We start from the raw sequence: 17648 nt of genomic DNA on the forward strand, positions 1-17648 counted from the left end.
TTTTAATAACCAGAGTCTTTAATAAGTCAGAGAACTTGTTTGTACAATCAGATTGTTTTTAACGTTTTACAAATTACCAATGACAAAATGATTAAATTCACGAGATCCATTTTTATTGAAAAGGCAGCTTCCAATGTTTTCAGAAAGCCTGACCTTTAGTTTATCGTGGGGAATACTTGTACATAAAGTTGAAAAGTCGTTATTCTTTATGTTGTTGATTTTGGTAAATTTTAGTGATTTCAAATGTTCCAAATTACAGAATGATAATCGAAAATTTTAGAACACGATTGGAAAATTATAGAATACACATGGAAAATTAAATATTACAAATAAAAACTGTTGCTATTTGAAAATTTTTAGAATACAAATGAAAATTGTTTAATGCAAGCAAATAATAAATGTATTACATATTAAAAACAAAATACAATTCAAAGAAATATCATAGAATACAAATTGAAAATTATAGAATATAAATGAAAAATCAATCAGAAAATTTTAGATACCAAATAAATATTATACAATTCAATAATATTTATTATAGAAGTAAAATTGTTCTATGCAAATGAAAAGATAAAAAAGAATACAACTAGAATATCACAGAATACAAATAAAAATACAAATTATTCAATACAAATGAATATCAATGTATATATAAACAGATCAAAATTATTCAATTCAGTTGAGAAATTGTATACAATTGTGTACAAAAGGATTTTTTTAAAGTTATAACATTATCATGTTGCAAATTTTATATTTACTAGGTGGAAGTAAATGCAGCCAAATCCAAATGAAAAATATACAGGGGTTGTTTACTCCTCCATGGCATCGGATCCCATCTCTGATGTTTTAAAACTCCGCGTTTGTTCCTGGTTTGTATTGTTAAATGAACTTTTTGACCTTGAAAACTGTTTATCTTCATATATTTCAAATGGAAAAGGTGGATTGTTCTCACGTTTGACATGGCATACAACACCTTGCAACATCAGCAATATTAGAATTCAAATCATCCCAAAACAACTTTACAATCCTATGTTTCAAAAACATCGTTAATTTGTTGATCGTCATTATGATAAACAAAGTGAACAAATCAGCTAAAGCTATAATTTGCACATTTAAACTAAAGAATGCATTCATCTCTTTGTTTGATGAAACAGAGCAAACAGATGGATACGCCAGTTTTTTTAAATGCGTGGTTGTACATAAAAGGATTGGGTGGATTGTAGTTGTACCAGCCCTACCTTATACAGAATTGTTGAAAATTTTGTTTATAAAAGTTTCTGTTGATGTCAATAGGTGCATTCTTGGCTTCTTCACCAAAGAGAACAGTGACCGAGCAAAAATACCAGTTTCTATATTATTTAACTGAACAAAATTAGTACAGTGTATTAAAAAAAATGAAGAAGCTTGAACATAACACCCATATCTAAGTAAATCACAAGATACGCTGAACATATAAGCAGCTTTTGTAATTAACATACTAAGTATGGTAAAGCATAAAAACTGTCAAAAATCTTCTCGCTAACAAGCCCTCATTTTCCGGTGTGTTGGAGTCGGGCACTATTTTATTAGCTTATACTGTCTTCTGTAATGACTTTTAGTGATATAGAACAGATACAAATGAGCTATAAAATGCTATGAAGAAACAGCTCGAGTACGGATAAAGGACATAAAAAAGCAGAAGATATCATTGGCGAAAGGTTACTGATGCCAGGTGGTCTTTTGTTTCAAAATCTAGGGGTATATATATGTAAAAATAAATTTGTCTTCATTATTTTTCTGCGTTGAACCTTTTTGTATAACCTCGATTTTCGCAATATACCCTTTTAAAGGCAAAATTATACATAAAAAGAGAGAGAGAAAAATCAAAATAATGTATGTCAATTCTTCTCTTTTTATCGAATGAAATTTGTAGAGATTTCTTAAATATTTACAATACAAATGCAAAAGATTGAATATTTTCACTTTTGAGATGCGAACAGTATTCAATGTAAAAAGTCCATTAAACAATGTTTAATACGACATTGGAGCAGAGCAAACATGGACTTCCAAAACATCAAAGGTGGGATCAGGTGCCGTGAAGGAATGGGCATCTTATGTCGACCGGTCACATCTGCCGTGTGCTCCTTGTACTGATCTTGAAATAAAGGGAAAACCCGCGGACAATTCAGTTTGTCAATAATAGTATGAAAACGTCAATCAGCATTTGACGAATGATGAATTGTATTTGCTGACAAGACCATAGTACTTAAGAAAAGATTACTTTAAAACACTTTAAGCGAGACTGCTGATATTTTTGTTTCATCAACTTGTTTGTCAATAAATAAATTTACCTCGTTTAAGAAATTGTACATACATAGAGCATGCTCTTGCGTATCGAATCAACTGAGAGATAAAAACACCGTATGCAGATGATGAAGGTATATTGCTGCATAAGTAAGGGAAGTTATAAGTTGCATAATGGAAATATTCAACTCTATAAATAATAAATCTAATTATACCTCAAAATGTGTAAAAGGTACTGAGAATTTTGTTCTTTCAAAATGCTCACTTTTTTGGTTTTGCTTTTGAAACTTTTTTGATATAAAAGTATTGAATTTCAATTACATTCAAGATTCCTGCAGAAATTTAACACGCCTGTTAAACTTTCTATTAAAGCAATTGCTGCAGAAATCGATCACGGTAATTCACTTTTGTTTATTGATTAAAAAATGCGAGCAGTCTGGAAAATTCGTTTTTTAAAATGACGTTATAGCACCGTCAAAGTAACACTTGACTTGACTTATAAGAACGAGGTGTTTGTCAAGGAATTGAATTTGAAAGCTCGTTTGATCATCATACTATTTGAAAAGTCCAATTATCTTTTAATAAAATCAATGGATTTATTGAAAAAAATGTATATTTTACTTTTGTGATGGAGATCCTTGCAGGATAGTAAACGTATAATTTGGTCCATCCTTTTTATATCAGAAAATCTTTTTATCAATAACTTCAATAGGAGAAAACAGTTATTTAAATTAAAAGTCTGATTTAGTAACTTATTGTCTCCAGATTAACAGATTGTTTATTTACTGTTATATGTATTTACAAATGATTACTATAGTTTATCTGCTAAATGTTTCCCATACAATATCTGTAATGGATAAAAAAAAAACCTAACTTGTAAAAATCCTTATACAAAAAAGCATAGCGGGTTCCAATAATTTTGTTCTACCAAGTCTTTTTCTTTACTCCTCACTAAAATATTAACAGTAATGAAAGATAACTTCAGGAGTAATGTGCAGCAATATTTTCAAGAAATGGTGTAAATCAGATGTAGAAACTTAAGAATTTTAAAGAACTTTTGAAAAATTTGAAATCGCAAAACATAACTAAAATCAAAGCATTCAAATTAAAGCATTGAAACTTAGACTTTTCAACTTTATATACGACCATTTCCCGCCATAAATTAAAGTACAGGGTTTTTTTTTTTATATCATGGACAGCTGCTTTTTGAATAAAAATGGAACTCATAAAATTACCCACCTTGTCATTCGTCATTCGCAAAATTTTTTTTGTTAAAAACATTCTGATTGTACACATAAGTACTCTTAAGTTGATACCTTGGGTATTAAAAAGATGCTTGAGTTTCTGATTGACAATATCTATGTGGTTTTTGCAGACCAAGTTTTCCAACAGTGTATTGGAATTCCCATGGGTACCAATTGCACCCTGTTATTAGCAAACCCATTTTGTATTGATATGAAGCAGAATTTGTACAAAATTCTATGCGTGAAAAGAAAAACTCCTCCATGTCACCTGATTTCACCTCTAATTTTTTTTGGAGATCCGTGTTTGCTCCTATTTTGTATTGTTTGATGGACCTTAAAGCTTGAATACTATTTGTTATCTCCATATATTTAAACTGCGTTTTAATTCTTTTGCAAATCAATAATGATATAAAATGTAAGCACGATAAAGACTTCTCTCTGTCCCAAGCGCCGAGTAAAGGTCAAACAAACAACCAGTTCAGTATTACTTATTCTCCTTTCACTTCTCTATATTCTCTCTACCAGGTTTTGTTTAATCCATTTTTGGAATTATTTTGTGAATTTGAATGCAAAGCTATACCTTAATAAAATCTTGTCCACTTGCAGTTTTCAGTAGATTGTTTTCTAAGAATATCTTTAATTCAAATGTTTCTATCTCCTGTTTTGTCGACAAAGTGATTGATAAATGTTTGAGGGTTCCTGGATAGTGTATTGAAAAAATGATTTTAGATTTAACACTGATTCTGTTGTTTTCAGCCTTTTTTTCACAGTTTGAATTCGTTAAAGATGAATATCCGAAGCTTTGTTTTCTTCTCTGTACAAGGAGTGCAAGTAATATATATTTTATTTTCTCTTACAAGTTATATGACCTTTTTTTTACTGCAGTTCTTTGAACTTCTATTAACACTTACAATCCCAGCAGGCACACAACATTGAAAAAAAACTTTGAATCAACGTTGATTATGTATGTTGATTCAACGTTTAGTTTATGTTAGATTTTGAAAATTGGGTTTAACGTTGAAATCTTAACGTTGATTCAACGTTGAAAATCGATGTTGATTAGACATTAAACATTAAATAAAAGTTGATTCAACGTTTTTTTTTATTTTCTTCCCGGAGGGGGGTTCATTACTTACATAAACGTTTTATCACAGGTTACTAAGATGCAAGAAAACATACGGTATATAAAAAATCTATTTATTGTAAACATTTATTTAACTTCCTATGAATAGATGTGTTACAATGATACTTCTTTGGTAAAATACCGGGTATATGGAGATAACGAACAGAATTCGAGCTCAAAAGTCCACCTACAGAATAGGAGCAGAGCAAACACAGACCTCCAAAACATCAGAGGTGGGATCAGATGCCATGGAGGAGTGAGCATCCCCAACTGACCGGTCACATCCGCCGTGTGCTCCTTGTCATGTTCGGGGGGAGGGGGGATCTGTGAACAACTTGTTTTTAAATAATGCCCAAACTATTAGTATGAAAAAGCTCAGTCATTTGACCGTGTGCAATTTGCCAAGGTCATTGTCATGTTCATAGGCGTAGGGGGGGGGGGCACTCGCCCCCCCACTTTCAGATCTGGGGGGGCAATTGTATGTCTGTGCCCCCCCCCCCCCCCACTTTTTAATGAAGAACAAAATCAACTATTTTGTAGTTTTAAATAACGCCCTAACTATCAGTATGAAAAAAGTCAGTCATTGATGATACGTAATTTGCTGACAAGGTCATTGTATCGAATATAGAACTAACGAAATGATGACTTTAAATGAGACTGCTGATATTATTGTTTCATCAACTCGCTTGTCAATAACTTACCTCGTTTTAAAAATTGTTCCTACGTAGAACATACTCTTGCATATCGTATCAACCGAGAGATATAAACCCCGTATGCAGGTGACAAAGATACTGTATATTGATGCAAAAGTAAGGGAAGTTGATGATTGAAAAGTTAAAGTCAGCACGTTTATCATAAGGCTTTGTTGTTAGATAACCATTTACCTCTTTTTCTAGTAAAATATCCAAATATGATACAGATCTGTCAGACTCTGTGGTATCTTTTTTTTTCTTCAAATTCACCGTGATATATTCTGGCGATATAAGAATGGAATTAACTATTGTTAATTGACAATACGACGTCGATATATCTAAATATCGAGTTGAAAGCCTGAGCAAGTTTTCTTCTTTCCATCAAGGTCTTAAACAAAATATCGTGACAAGAATAAAATATGGTTTTTCCCATCAGGCATAACAGACATAAACCCAACTTGCTGGCATTTGCTGACGTGATTGTGTTTGTTGCTGTAAATACAAATTACCACAATATACATTGCAGAATATCTTTCCACAAAATTCCTTGTTTTCGGATGAGACCGTATAAACCGAAGCCCCGTGTCGCAGTAGGTGATGGCACAAAAAAGACACCTCATTGCTCAACGGCCGTAAGTGCTGAGTAAAGGACAAAATTTGCAGATCTCCACCGGCAAATGATGGCGTCTCCACATGAGTGAAATATTCTCTAGAGGGACGTTAAACAACATACAATCAATCAATTAATCTTTCTGTTGTTACTTCTTGATATAGTCCAAGGTCGGCAGACTTAAAAAGTGCCCGTGGAAAAATTATCTGTATAAAGAAGTTTATGTTAGATGCGTTCATTTGTACAACTCTTTCTTGTTCAGAGGTGTTTAATTTGTTCTCCAAGAATGTCAAATGCCACATCTCAACTTAACAATTTATACAGTCATATAGATGCCATAAAGTAAAAGGGTTGCTTTCTGATGAATCCATGATCTCTTGTTCATAAACTACCCTGCTGATATTGTACTACCGGTATTTGCTGAAAGCACATCACAATAATTTTAAAGGACGTTTTCTTTTCGGCCTTTGGCATAAGAAAAGAAATACCTTTGTAGTTTTTAATTTTTATACACAAGAGCATGAACCAAAGTACGAACGATTTCTAAAACGAGGCAAGAAATTTACAAATAAAATGATCAAACAAGAATATAAGCAGTCTCTTTTAAAGTCATTTTCACCAAAGTTCTTTGTTCAAAACAATGACTTTTTTTAGCAAATACAATCTATCATTGAGTCAAATTCTGATCGATATGTTAAGCCATTATTAGCATGCTGATTTGTCTGTTGATTTTTTTTCTCGCTTTTTTCGATCATGACAAGGAAGATACAGATGCTTTGATCGGTTGACATGGGATTCCTCCTGATCCCACCTCTGATGTTCTAAGTGGTCCGTGTCTGTTTTGCTCTCGACTTCCATTGTTCCATAAGTCTTTTGAGCTTGGTGCATATAACTGTTCGTTATATCCATATTTTATGCATGATAAGACTCTTTTGGAAAACTCTATGTGGTTTTCTTTCCTCTAGATATAACGAACACACAATGTTTCACTTTAATTTTTTTTTAATTTTAAAATTGACTGATGATGTCATGCGACTGATGATGTCAATTTTGATTTTCTTCACGGAATGTTAACAATTTATTTGTCTTTCCTGTTGCAAATAAAGACGTTCTTCTTAATTGATACACATTTGATCTTGGAGAATGTGTCAGCAATTTACAGTCTTTGACCGTCTGTACGGTCGTCTGTCCATTACGCATTGGGGTACCCAACTCTTATCCGCAACTCTTCTGATACCGCTGAATATTTGATGAATCTTTCACAGAATCTTTGTTACACAGTGCCATTGTGCACCTCCTATTTTAATTTCTGATCTGACACTTTTTTTCGTGTCCCCTAAAGCAAAACATGGACTTTGCCAAAATAACCATATGGGAGGCGGGGGATATCATTTAGTGAGCTCGTGCTCACAAAACCTTTAGTTTTTTTATTTTTAAAAGGTGGTATTCTTCTCATATTTCTTATGTTCAAAATTTTATGAAATTTTCACAGAATCAAAAAGACATGTCACCGAGTGATGGTATCAGTTAGATAAAATTTGACCGTTTTATATTAGAGGCAAGGTCAGTTCAAGATCATTACCTTTTCCTTTGAAAAAATACTATTGCCAATCATGCAACGTCAACTTCTATTTCAAAAGATTTAATGTTTTTCTGCATAAAAAGACATTGTTTTATGTTTTATGTATAAAAGATAAATAACCATATAGGATCTATAAGATGATATTACCAAACTGACATAGATAATTTAATCAAAATGGACATTGGTTAATCCGAATTTTTCTCTTTTTTCTTCTTCTTATTTTTTTTAAAGAATATATTAGTTATTTTTATATACTTCCTGTATTTAAATTTTTCCTATTTTCACAAAGTTGTCAAATAAAGATACAAAATGATACCCCAAAAAAATCGTTCACTAAGAGAGAAACTGTGAGCAGTGAGCTCACTAAATGAAACCGCCGCCTCCCTAATGATTATATAGGAAAAGTCTATGTTATGCTCTGGGAAGCCCGATATAAGTGTCAGATCAAAAAGGAAAATAGGGGATGCACAATGAAATTCTGTAATAAAGAATCTGTGAAAGCACCACTAGATTTTATTCAGTGCTACAGGAGATGCGGATAAGACATGGATATCCTTCAATGTTATAGAAAAAATTGACAGCGTAAATGTTTTGCTATGGGAAACCCGAGATATGTGTCGGATCAAAACATAAAATACGGGGTGCACAATGGCAGTACATGTATGTAACAAAGATTCAGACGTCTGAAGTTTCATACAGTAGTATAACACATTGGCGTCGGAAGCAAACGGAAAGGGGGCAAATTGGAGGAGAAAAAAAATTCCAACAAAAAACTTGACAACACAAAAAAAAAATTCTCCATTGTCTAAACACGAAAATCCTATCTGGGGGATGCTTCTTACAGTTCATTTTTTTTTTTCAAACACTACCACTTACCCTTCTTTGACTCTATACCGCAACGTACGTGTCTGTTGAAAGTGTGTGTGGGGGGGCTAAACCTACATCCCAATGTTCAATGCCTATATTATGTCCATCTTTTCAAGCGGGGATTATTATTAATTAAATGAACAGTCAGCGTCAACAGATTGCGAAAACAAGCTTTCGTAACATCCAGTTAGCAAAACATGAATCAAGTGAGATAATTGGAATTTATGTACGTCAATCGCAAAGTTGACTTTCACATATTTTTCACATTTTTAAAAATCACTATATGCATTTCTTTTTTTCATAAGTCAAATGTTTTATAACTAATTTGTTTTTATAGCATTTCGGGTTAACCAAATGTCATGTTTGGTTTACCCTTATACCTTATTGTGTTATTTTCTAGACAAAAAGGAGAACCAGAAGTCTCTGTCGAGACGGAAGCTCTACTGGTTTGTACTTATAACAAATGAAGACAAAAGTAGTAGTTGGGACTTAAAACTTTACAACAGCAATAAATAGAATAATGATGCTTGAAAGTATTTCACAGAAATTTCTATTTTAGTAACAAAGGCAACACCGTTCATCGAAATCAAAAATCGATACACAGAATTATGTATCTTAGTGTAGTCTATTTGTGTGCTAGTGCTAAGTTATACTGAAATCAGACCAAAACTGTAGGAGGAGTAGCATTTTGAAAGTATTTCACAGAAATTTCTATTTTTAGTAACCATGGCAACACAGTTCATCGAAATCTAAAATCGATACAAAGAATTATGTATCTTAGTGTAGTCTACTTGTGTGCCAAGTTATATTGAAATCAGACTAAAACTGTAGGAGGAGTAGCATTTGAAAAATTGTTTACAGATAGACAGACGGACGCCGGACGCATTACTATCGCATAAGCTCTTCTGGTCTCTGACCAGTAGAGCTAAAAATAACCTGTCTTTAACCAAACTCCTTTACTTAAATAAAATTTTATTTTTTATTATATAGTGATTCTCGTGATGCACTTATTATGACTAATCGATTACATCCATGTCTCTGTTTTAACCTTTCTGAAAATGACAGCGATTTCATTTTATTTTAAAATGACCTTTGTATAATGATACAAGAAAGGATTTCTAAAAAGAAGTATTATGTTATGCTGAATTTTTTAATTGATTCAACTGCTAAATTTACCATCATTAAATATCTTTTAAAGAACGAGGGCGATTTTGAATTGGATTCGGGAGGAATCTGGGCGAGTTGAAAATTGAAATTTAAACTGAAGCGACGCATGTTATTTTAGCACTGTATTGATGTTCTTGTGATATAGAGATGTTTTCCGGATAATGTGTTTTGCTTAATTATGCCTTATATGAAACGATGCCAAACTATTTCTTGATCATCGCCCCACGATTTTAAAGCGGGAATTGTATGCATTTTAACTCAAAGAAACGAGTAAATATTTTTGCTTATCTAGAGACCTCTTCCTTAAAATCCACTCACACATTGTGTAAATGTTTTTGTTCCATAATCCTTTTAAAAACGATTTATGCATGCAACAACGATAGCACACTGGTATGTTACTTATTAGGCACACAATTTTTAGTGAAACCAAATTTCCTTTAATTAAAATGTTTATTAGCATGAAATGCGATTAGAAGTGATCTATGATGTCTTGTAATGAAGCTATTGGTATACATGTACTACAATTCAAGCAATAGTCTTTTCATTATGTTTTATTTCATCTATTTTTTAAACTTGTAGCCCACATACATGTACATTTTATTGTTATTTTTAATTTTAAAAAGGAGTAACTTGAAATTCTTTGTGTAAAATCAGCATTTAAAGCCATCTTTAAGAAACTGTTAGGTTGCCCTCTCCCATCAGACTGACTAAAATGGCCCGTCTCAATTCTTTTTTTTTTTTTTTTTTTTTTTTTTTTTTTTTTTTACATTTCAGGACACAGTATCTTTTGTCTCCTTATATTCCTCTTAGTCCATCAACAAATATATTAAAAATTTCTGGTAAAAAAGATTTTCCAACCTACCTGTCGACCCTGTAATTTTACTCGGAGTCGGGAGAGGGCAAATAAACATTATTTAGAAGATGAGCTAAAACAAATTATGATTTATCTTTTTTATGTTTCATTTCATTTGTTTAACGTTTTCAAGAATACAAAGTGTCGGCAGCAACATAGTTATTAGTGTACTTGTTTTCCGAATGTTCGAAAACGGAAGCGTCAGAGACTTTGCATTCACATAAAACCTGTCTTAAAGCTTTTCGGAATTTTCTTGAACTGGCAACATATAAATAGAAGTTAATAGCATGATTCTTAAACATGAGGAGTTCAGCAAAAGAAAACATTTTGTTGAACAGTTGACGATTAATATCCAGAGGATGAGAGAGAGTGTTCATCACCGCTGTCACACAAAGCATGCAGACCATGGGAAACGTAGTTATGACGAAAGTTAGCGACAAAATCACCATCATCACCGTCAATTTTCTTCTGACATTAGTCTTTTTCGTCAAGAAAGCCTTTACAGTTGCCAAGGAAATGTTCAGTTGGGAATTTCTCTTCATTCCTCGAATTTTACGTATAATTTCATAGTTGAAGATTCCTGTACTTAGAAATGGAATGACGAAGTACACCATCAAGTCCACGCAAGGCCAAATAAGGGTGATGTCTTTCTGTTGACCGCAGACGGTAGAATTATTTCCGTCCGTAATTAGACCAATTGTCCAGAATATGTGGAGGTTTATGAAAAAAATGAAAACAAGAATAAAAATAATGACTAATACGGCCTGTCGGATGCGACAAAGAGAAGTAGCATTTAGTGGATGGCACATTGTCATGAACCGCTCGAAGGTGACCGCCATTACCAACTAAACGGACGAATCACTGCAGACGTAGCCAAGAAATGTTAGAGTCTTACACGAGAAATTGGACAGGGAGTGGAGGTCAATTTCTAAAATCTCTCGAAGCCAGTTGACCAAAAGACCAAGATGGAGCACGCACTGGTCCAGTATACACAAAATCAAGAGGTACACGTAGGTGGACACACGGCGCGCAAAATGTGGCATGACAGTAAGAGCCAAAACGTTCCCTACCACTCCTACAAAATAGACAAACGGTCCTCCATAAACGATGATTTCGTTCCTGGCACGTTTAGGGGCTTCGTCTTCCTTGACATTAAAGTAGTCGAGAAGGTCATCAACGCTGAAGGTCGAATTGCTGGTCATATTTAGTGACCTAAGTTTATGAAGATGTATGCCATGTTACAACGCACTTTGAAAAATTACGCACTTTGAAAAAATTTTTCAAAGTGCGTTAATTTTTGGGACCAGGTTAACGCACTTTGAAAAAATTTTTCAAAGTGCGTTGAATTTGGGACCAAATCAACGCACTTTGAAAAATTTTTTCAAAGTGCGTTAAGACTGTACATCATAATTTTACACCATGTAAACATTTAACGCACTTTGAAAAAAATTTCATGAAACAAAAGGAATTAAGACTTATATTTTAGAAATAGACAACAGTATTATCCCCTCGCAATGTATGATGGGACATAATAGTGATGAACTTTCAAGTGATGCACTTTTTATGAAATAATCATAAATATGATAACATGTATCTAATATCTTTTCTCATGTTTTACGCAAATAAATAAAGCATATATAAATTAATAAAATACAATTATTTAGTTTTAAATAGCATTAAAATTGGTGAAAAATAAGCATTTTTTTTTTCTTGTTTTGTCTATAAACATATGCCCCCCCCCCCGGTGAAACACAAAAAGCTTTAGCATAAATTTGTAAAATGACAGTCCATATTACCTGTAAATAAGGAATTTTTGTTTCACGGGGGGGGGGGGGGGAGATGTTTTAAAAATATTTTCAGTTTTCCGTTGATTTCTATAGTGAAAAACACAAGTTTTGCCAAAATTATAGAGTTATCTCTCTTTGGTATCCCAAATAAGTCAAGTTTTATGAAAATTCATATAAATATCTATAAAAATTTTGACAATCATTCCAATATGTTAACTTTTGAGAATTGACTGAGAGATAGGCGGAAGAATAATACTATCGTTCGTAGTTCTTTACGCCCTTGAATGTTGACCTTTTGACCCCAAATTCAAAAGGGGTCTTCCTAAGGCCACAAGGATTCTGTTATGTTAAATTTCATTGCAAAAGCTCAAAGAGTTGTCGAGATATCGTGTGGAAACAAAAGCGTTACAGAAAGATGGATGGACGGACAGCTAGACGGACGGACGGACAGATAGACCCAAATTAATATCCCCCACTTTTCAAGCGGGAGACAAAAAGTATCAAATCAGGTTCAAATGATAATTTATCATACCTGAGATTTGTAGGAATATTGACTAAGCCATGCAGAATTTATCTTTTCAAAGTGCGTTAATATGGTCGATATTAACGCACTTTGAAAAAAAATTTTTTTTTCAAAGTGCGTTAACCTGGTCCCAAAAATTAACGCACTTTGAAAAATTTTTTTCAAAGTGCGTAATTTTTTCAAAGTGCGTTGCCACAATGCCATCCATTTTCAGTTCTTCTGAGCCAAAGGCTCAAAGAGCTAATGCTATGGCCGTTTGTGCGGTGTGCGGTGTGCGTAAACTTTTTAGAATATGGGCCATAACTCAAGAACCCCTTGGTCAATCAGTACCGAATTCGTCACAGGGTATCCTTGGCCCAAGGGCTACCATTTATACTAAAACAAGGGTTGGGACCCTTAAATAAGGGGAGATAATCAGGAAAACAAAACCAAAAGTACTGGTTGCTAAAAAATCTTCTTCTCCATAACCATCAGGCAGATTTTCACCAGACTTACATACAAAGATTAGGATATGTCGAAGATTAAAATTTGCACGGGGAATTACCCTGGGGCAAAGGGCGTGGTCTCAAGGTCACTTCAAAGTTGATCTGAATTTACAATTAATAAAAACGTGTATATTTTGCTTACTATAAGGACTAGGATCATCAATTCTTGTAAGTTGATGCATCTTACGACTTCACATCATGTTAACTCAAAAGTAGGTCACGGTGACCTACTTTTTAAAGTTTGCGGGGATTTGTTTTCAAATTGATTTGAAGGCATATTTTGGACACTTTAAGGCCTAAGATCATCAAACTTTGTCAGTTGATGCATCTTGGGTCTTCAAACAATGTCAACTTAAAAGTAGGTCACCGTGACCTACTTTTTGAACTTTACGACTTATCCTTTTAAAAACATTAAATCCCATTATTTCAGACACTGGGAGGTTCAGAATCATCAAATCTTGTACTTTGATGCATCTTCGGACCTTAAAACATATTTATGAAAAAGTAGGTCACTGTGACCTACTTTTTGAATTTTGCCGACATTTGTTTTCAAATTGTTTAAAACGCATATTTTGATTACATTCAGACCTACGATCATCAAACTTGGTCAGTAGATGCATCTTGGGTCTTTGAAAAATGTCGACCAAAATTAGGTCACGATGACCTACTTTCGACATTTTATGGCTATATTTAAGTATCTTAGGTATTTATTGGCTTAGAATCATCAAACTTTGTGAGTCCATGCATCTTAGGTTTTCGGAGAGTGATGACCTAAAAGTAGGTCACGGTGACCTACTTTTGATATTTTGTGACTATAATTAAGTATCTCTGGTACTTATTGACCTAAAATCATCAAACTTCATCAGTTGATGCATCTTCGGTTTTCGGAGAATGTCGACTAAAAAGTAGGTCACAGTGACTTTCTTTTGACATTTTATGGCTATATTTAAGTATCTCAGGCACTTATTGGCTAAGAATCATCAAACTTTGTCAGTTGAGGCATCTTGTTTTCGGAGAATGTCGACCAAAAAATAGGTCACAGTGACCTACTTTTGAATATCTCAGGTACGTATAAGCTTAGAATCATCAAATTTTGTCAGTTTAGGCACCTTGGGTTTTCGGAGAACGTCGACTAAAAAGTAATTCACTGTGACCTACTTTTGACATTTTATGGCTATATTTAATTATATATCTGGTACTTATTGGCTCGGAATTATCAAACTTTGTCAGTTGAGGCATCTTAGGGTTCATTGAATGTCCAACAAGAAGTAGGTCACGGTGACCTAATTTTGAATATCTCAGGTACTTATTGGCTTAGAATCATCAAATTTTGTCAATTTAGGCATTATGGGTTTTTGAATAACGTCGACCAAAAAGTAGGTCACCGTGACCTACTTTTGACATTTGATGGCTATATTCAATTATCTCTGGTACTAATTGGCTTAGAATCGTCAAACTTTGTCAGATGATGCATCTTGGGTTTTCAGAGAATGTTGACCAAAAAGTAGGTCATGGTGACCTACTTTTGAATATCTCAGGTACTTATTTAATTAGAATCATCAGTCTTTGTCAATTAATGTATCTTGAGTCCTCAGAAAATTTCAATCAAAAGGTAGGTCACTGTGACCTACTTATAGTAATTTACAATTATATTATATCTTCAGTCTTAACTGGCTAAATATTATCAAACTTTGTAAGTTGATGCATTTTGGGTCTTATGATTCTAATAGAGTTGGAGGCTTCTAATAGAAGTGATAGACTGTACAATTTATCAGAAGAGCGATTCAAGGCCCTTGGGCCTCTTGTTTTTAATGAAATTCCTTTTATATTTCAAAATACGTAGTCCTTTTTATGAATGATATGAAACTAATTCACACATCAAATGATGAAATCTTTTTATCTGTGGTTGTTATGATTGAAATTTCTCCTTAAATACTGATATTTTAGATGTGTTAATGAATAGAAAGTTACGTGCTAATTGATTTTTTCATTCATCAGTATATTGAAGACCGTGTTGAATTTAATAAAATAAGAATGAATGGATAACAATATTTGATCTTTCATATAAATAATAAAAATAATACGGAATAATTACCACAATGACGTTAGAAGCACTGCGTGTCTCCAGGGTCGTAGAATCTGCGCCCCCTCCCTCCCTTTTCTAAGTAAATTATTTTGCTATTGTAAATTTCCATTGAGATGCTGGTTGGCCCCACCCCACCTTTTGTTGCTGTATACACTCGCAAATTCCAGAATTTGAGAAAAATGTACAGTTATTTCCTTCTATGAAATAGAGATTTCCGTGTCTGGACAGCTTATAGTTTTAGGGGTTCATGTCTGTCCGTCTGTCATTTTGTCAATATATTATATATATATTAAACAAAATACGATTTACAATTTCATTTCATTTTTTTTGGGGGGGGGACACTTTTAAGAATATAAGGTATTGGCAGCAACATAGTTATTGGTGTTCTTGTTTTCCGAGTGTTCGAAAACAGAAGCATCAGAGACTTTGCATTCACATAAAACCTGTCTTAAAGCTTTTCGGAATTTTCTTGAACTGGCAACATATAAATAGAAGTTAATAGCATGATTCGTAAACATGAGGAGTTCAGCAAAAGAAAACATTTTGTTGAACAGCTGACGATTAATATCTAGAGGATGCGAGAGTGTGTTCAACACCGCTGTCACACAAAGCATGCAGACCATGGGAAATGTCGTTATGACGAAAGTTAGGGACAAAATCACCATCATCACTGTCAATTTTCTTCTGACATTAGTCTTTTTTGTCAAGAAAGCCTTTACAGTTGCCAAGGAAATGTTACGTTGGGAATTTCTCTTCATTCCTCGAATTTTACGTATAATTTTATAGTTGAAGATTCCAGTACTTAGAAATGGAATGACGAAGTACACCATCAAGTCCACACAAGGCCAAATAAGGGTGATGTCTTTCTGTTGACCGCAGACGGTAGAATTATTTCCGTCCGGAATTAGGCCAATTGTCCAGAATATGTGAAGGTTTATCAAAAAGATGAAGACGAGAATAAAGATAATGACTAACAACGCCTGTCGGATCCGGCAAAGAGAGGTGGCCTTTAGTGGATGGCACATTGTCATGAACCGCTCGAAAGTGACCGCCACTACCAACCAAACGGAGGAATCACTGCAGACGTAGCCAAGAAAGGTTAGAGTCTTACACGAGAAATTGGACTGGGAGTGAAGGTCAATTTCTAAAATCTCTCGAAGCCAGTTGACTAATAGACCAAGATGGAGAACGCACAGGTCCAGTATACACAAAACCAAGAGGTACATGTAGGTGGACACACGGCGCGCAAAATGTGGCATGACAGTGAGAGCCAAAACGTTCCCTACCACTCCTACAAGATAGACAAACGGTCCTCCATAAACGATGATTTCGTTCCTGGCACGTTTGGGGGCTTCTTCTTCCTTGACATTAAAATAGTCAAGAAGGTCATCAACACTGAAGGTCGTATTGCTGGTCATATTTAGTGACCTAAGTATATGAAGATGTATGCCATCCATTTTTTAAAAATGAGATCTCCTTTATTTCAAAATAGTCCTTTTTATGAATGGTATGAAATTAATTCACACATCAAATGATGAAATCTTTTTATCTATGGTTGTAATGTTTGAAATTTCTCCTTAAATACTGATATTTTACATGTGTTAATGAATAGAAAGTTAGGTGCTAATTGATTTTTTCATTCATCAGTATATTGAAGACCGTGTTGAATTTGATAAAATAAGAATGAATGGATAACAATATTTGATCTTTCATATAAATAATAAAAATAATACGGAATAATTACCGCAATGACGTTAGAAGCACTGCGTGTCTCCAGGGTCGTAGAATCTGCGCCCCCTCCCTCCCTTTTCTAAGTAAATTATTTTGCTTTTGTAAATTTCCATTGAGATGCTGGTTGGCCCCACCCCACTTTTTGTTGCTGTATACACTGGAAAATTCCAGAATTTGAGAAAAATGCTCAAAATTATCACCTACTGTGAAATAGAGATTTCCGTGTCTGGACAGTTTAGTTTTAGGGGTTCATGTCTGTCCGTCTGTCTTTTTGTCTAACTGTTTGTCTAGCTGTTTTGTCTGCAAAATTTAATTTTACTTATGTAACTTTCGATTGGTTGAAGGTGTGGCTTCCATGTTTCAACTGTGTATTCCTTATGACAAGACTTTTTTGGTACCAAATATTTCACCCCTTGATCTTGGAGTTTGACCCCTTTTATAAACTCTTGAACTTTTTAGAACTATGTTAGAATTCTTGACCCCGGAGATTGACCCAATATCATAGAAAACTTACCTTTACATTAAACTTGGCCATAACTTTTGAATAGTTAGTGCTAGGGCTTTCATGCTTCACGTGTTTATTCAATGTCTTTTCTTTTTACAGACATAAATATT

General features: G+C 33.8%; 1 protein-coding gene and 1 pseudogene across 1 annotated transcript; both read right to left on the minus strand.

Moving 5' to 3' along the window:
- Nucleotides 1-10549: 10549 nt before the first annotated feature.
- LOC134243989 (neuropeptides capa receptor-like) lies at nt 10550-11646 on the minus strand (annotated as a pseudogene).
- A 4000-nt stretch (nt 11647-15646) lies between these two features.
- On the minus strand, nt 15647-16621 carry LOC134243990 (neuropeptides capa receptor-like). The gene has a single exon (XM_062726231.1). It carries the CDS (start codon nt 16559-16561, stop codon nt 15647-15649), a length of 915 nt encoding a protein of 304 aa, XP_062582215.1. The 5' UTR covers nt 16562-16621.
- Nucleotides 16622-17648: the final 1027 nt, after the last annotated feature.

Source organism: Saccostrea cucullata, unplaced genomic scaffold, assembly GCF_032062105.1.
Source record: "Saccostrea cucullata isolate Sc308-1 unplaced genomic scaffold, CSIRO_AGI_Scuc_v1 ctg3, whole genome shotgun sequence".
Lineage (NCBI taxonomy): Eukaryota > Metazoa > Mollusca > Bivalvia > Ostreida > Ostreidae > Saccostrea > Saccostrea cuccullata.

Coding starts and splice junctions, on each gene's coding strand:
- LOC134243990 (XM_062726231.1), bottom strand. CDS start 16,561: ATGCCACATTTTGCGCGCCGTGTGTCCACCTACATGTACCTCTTGGTT.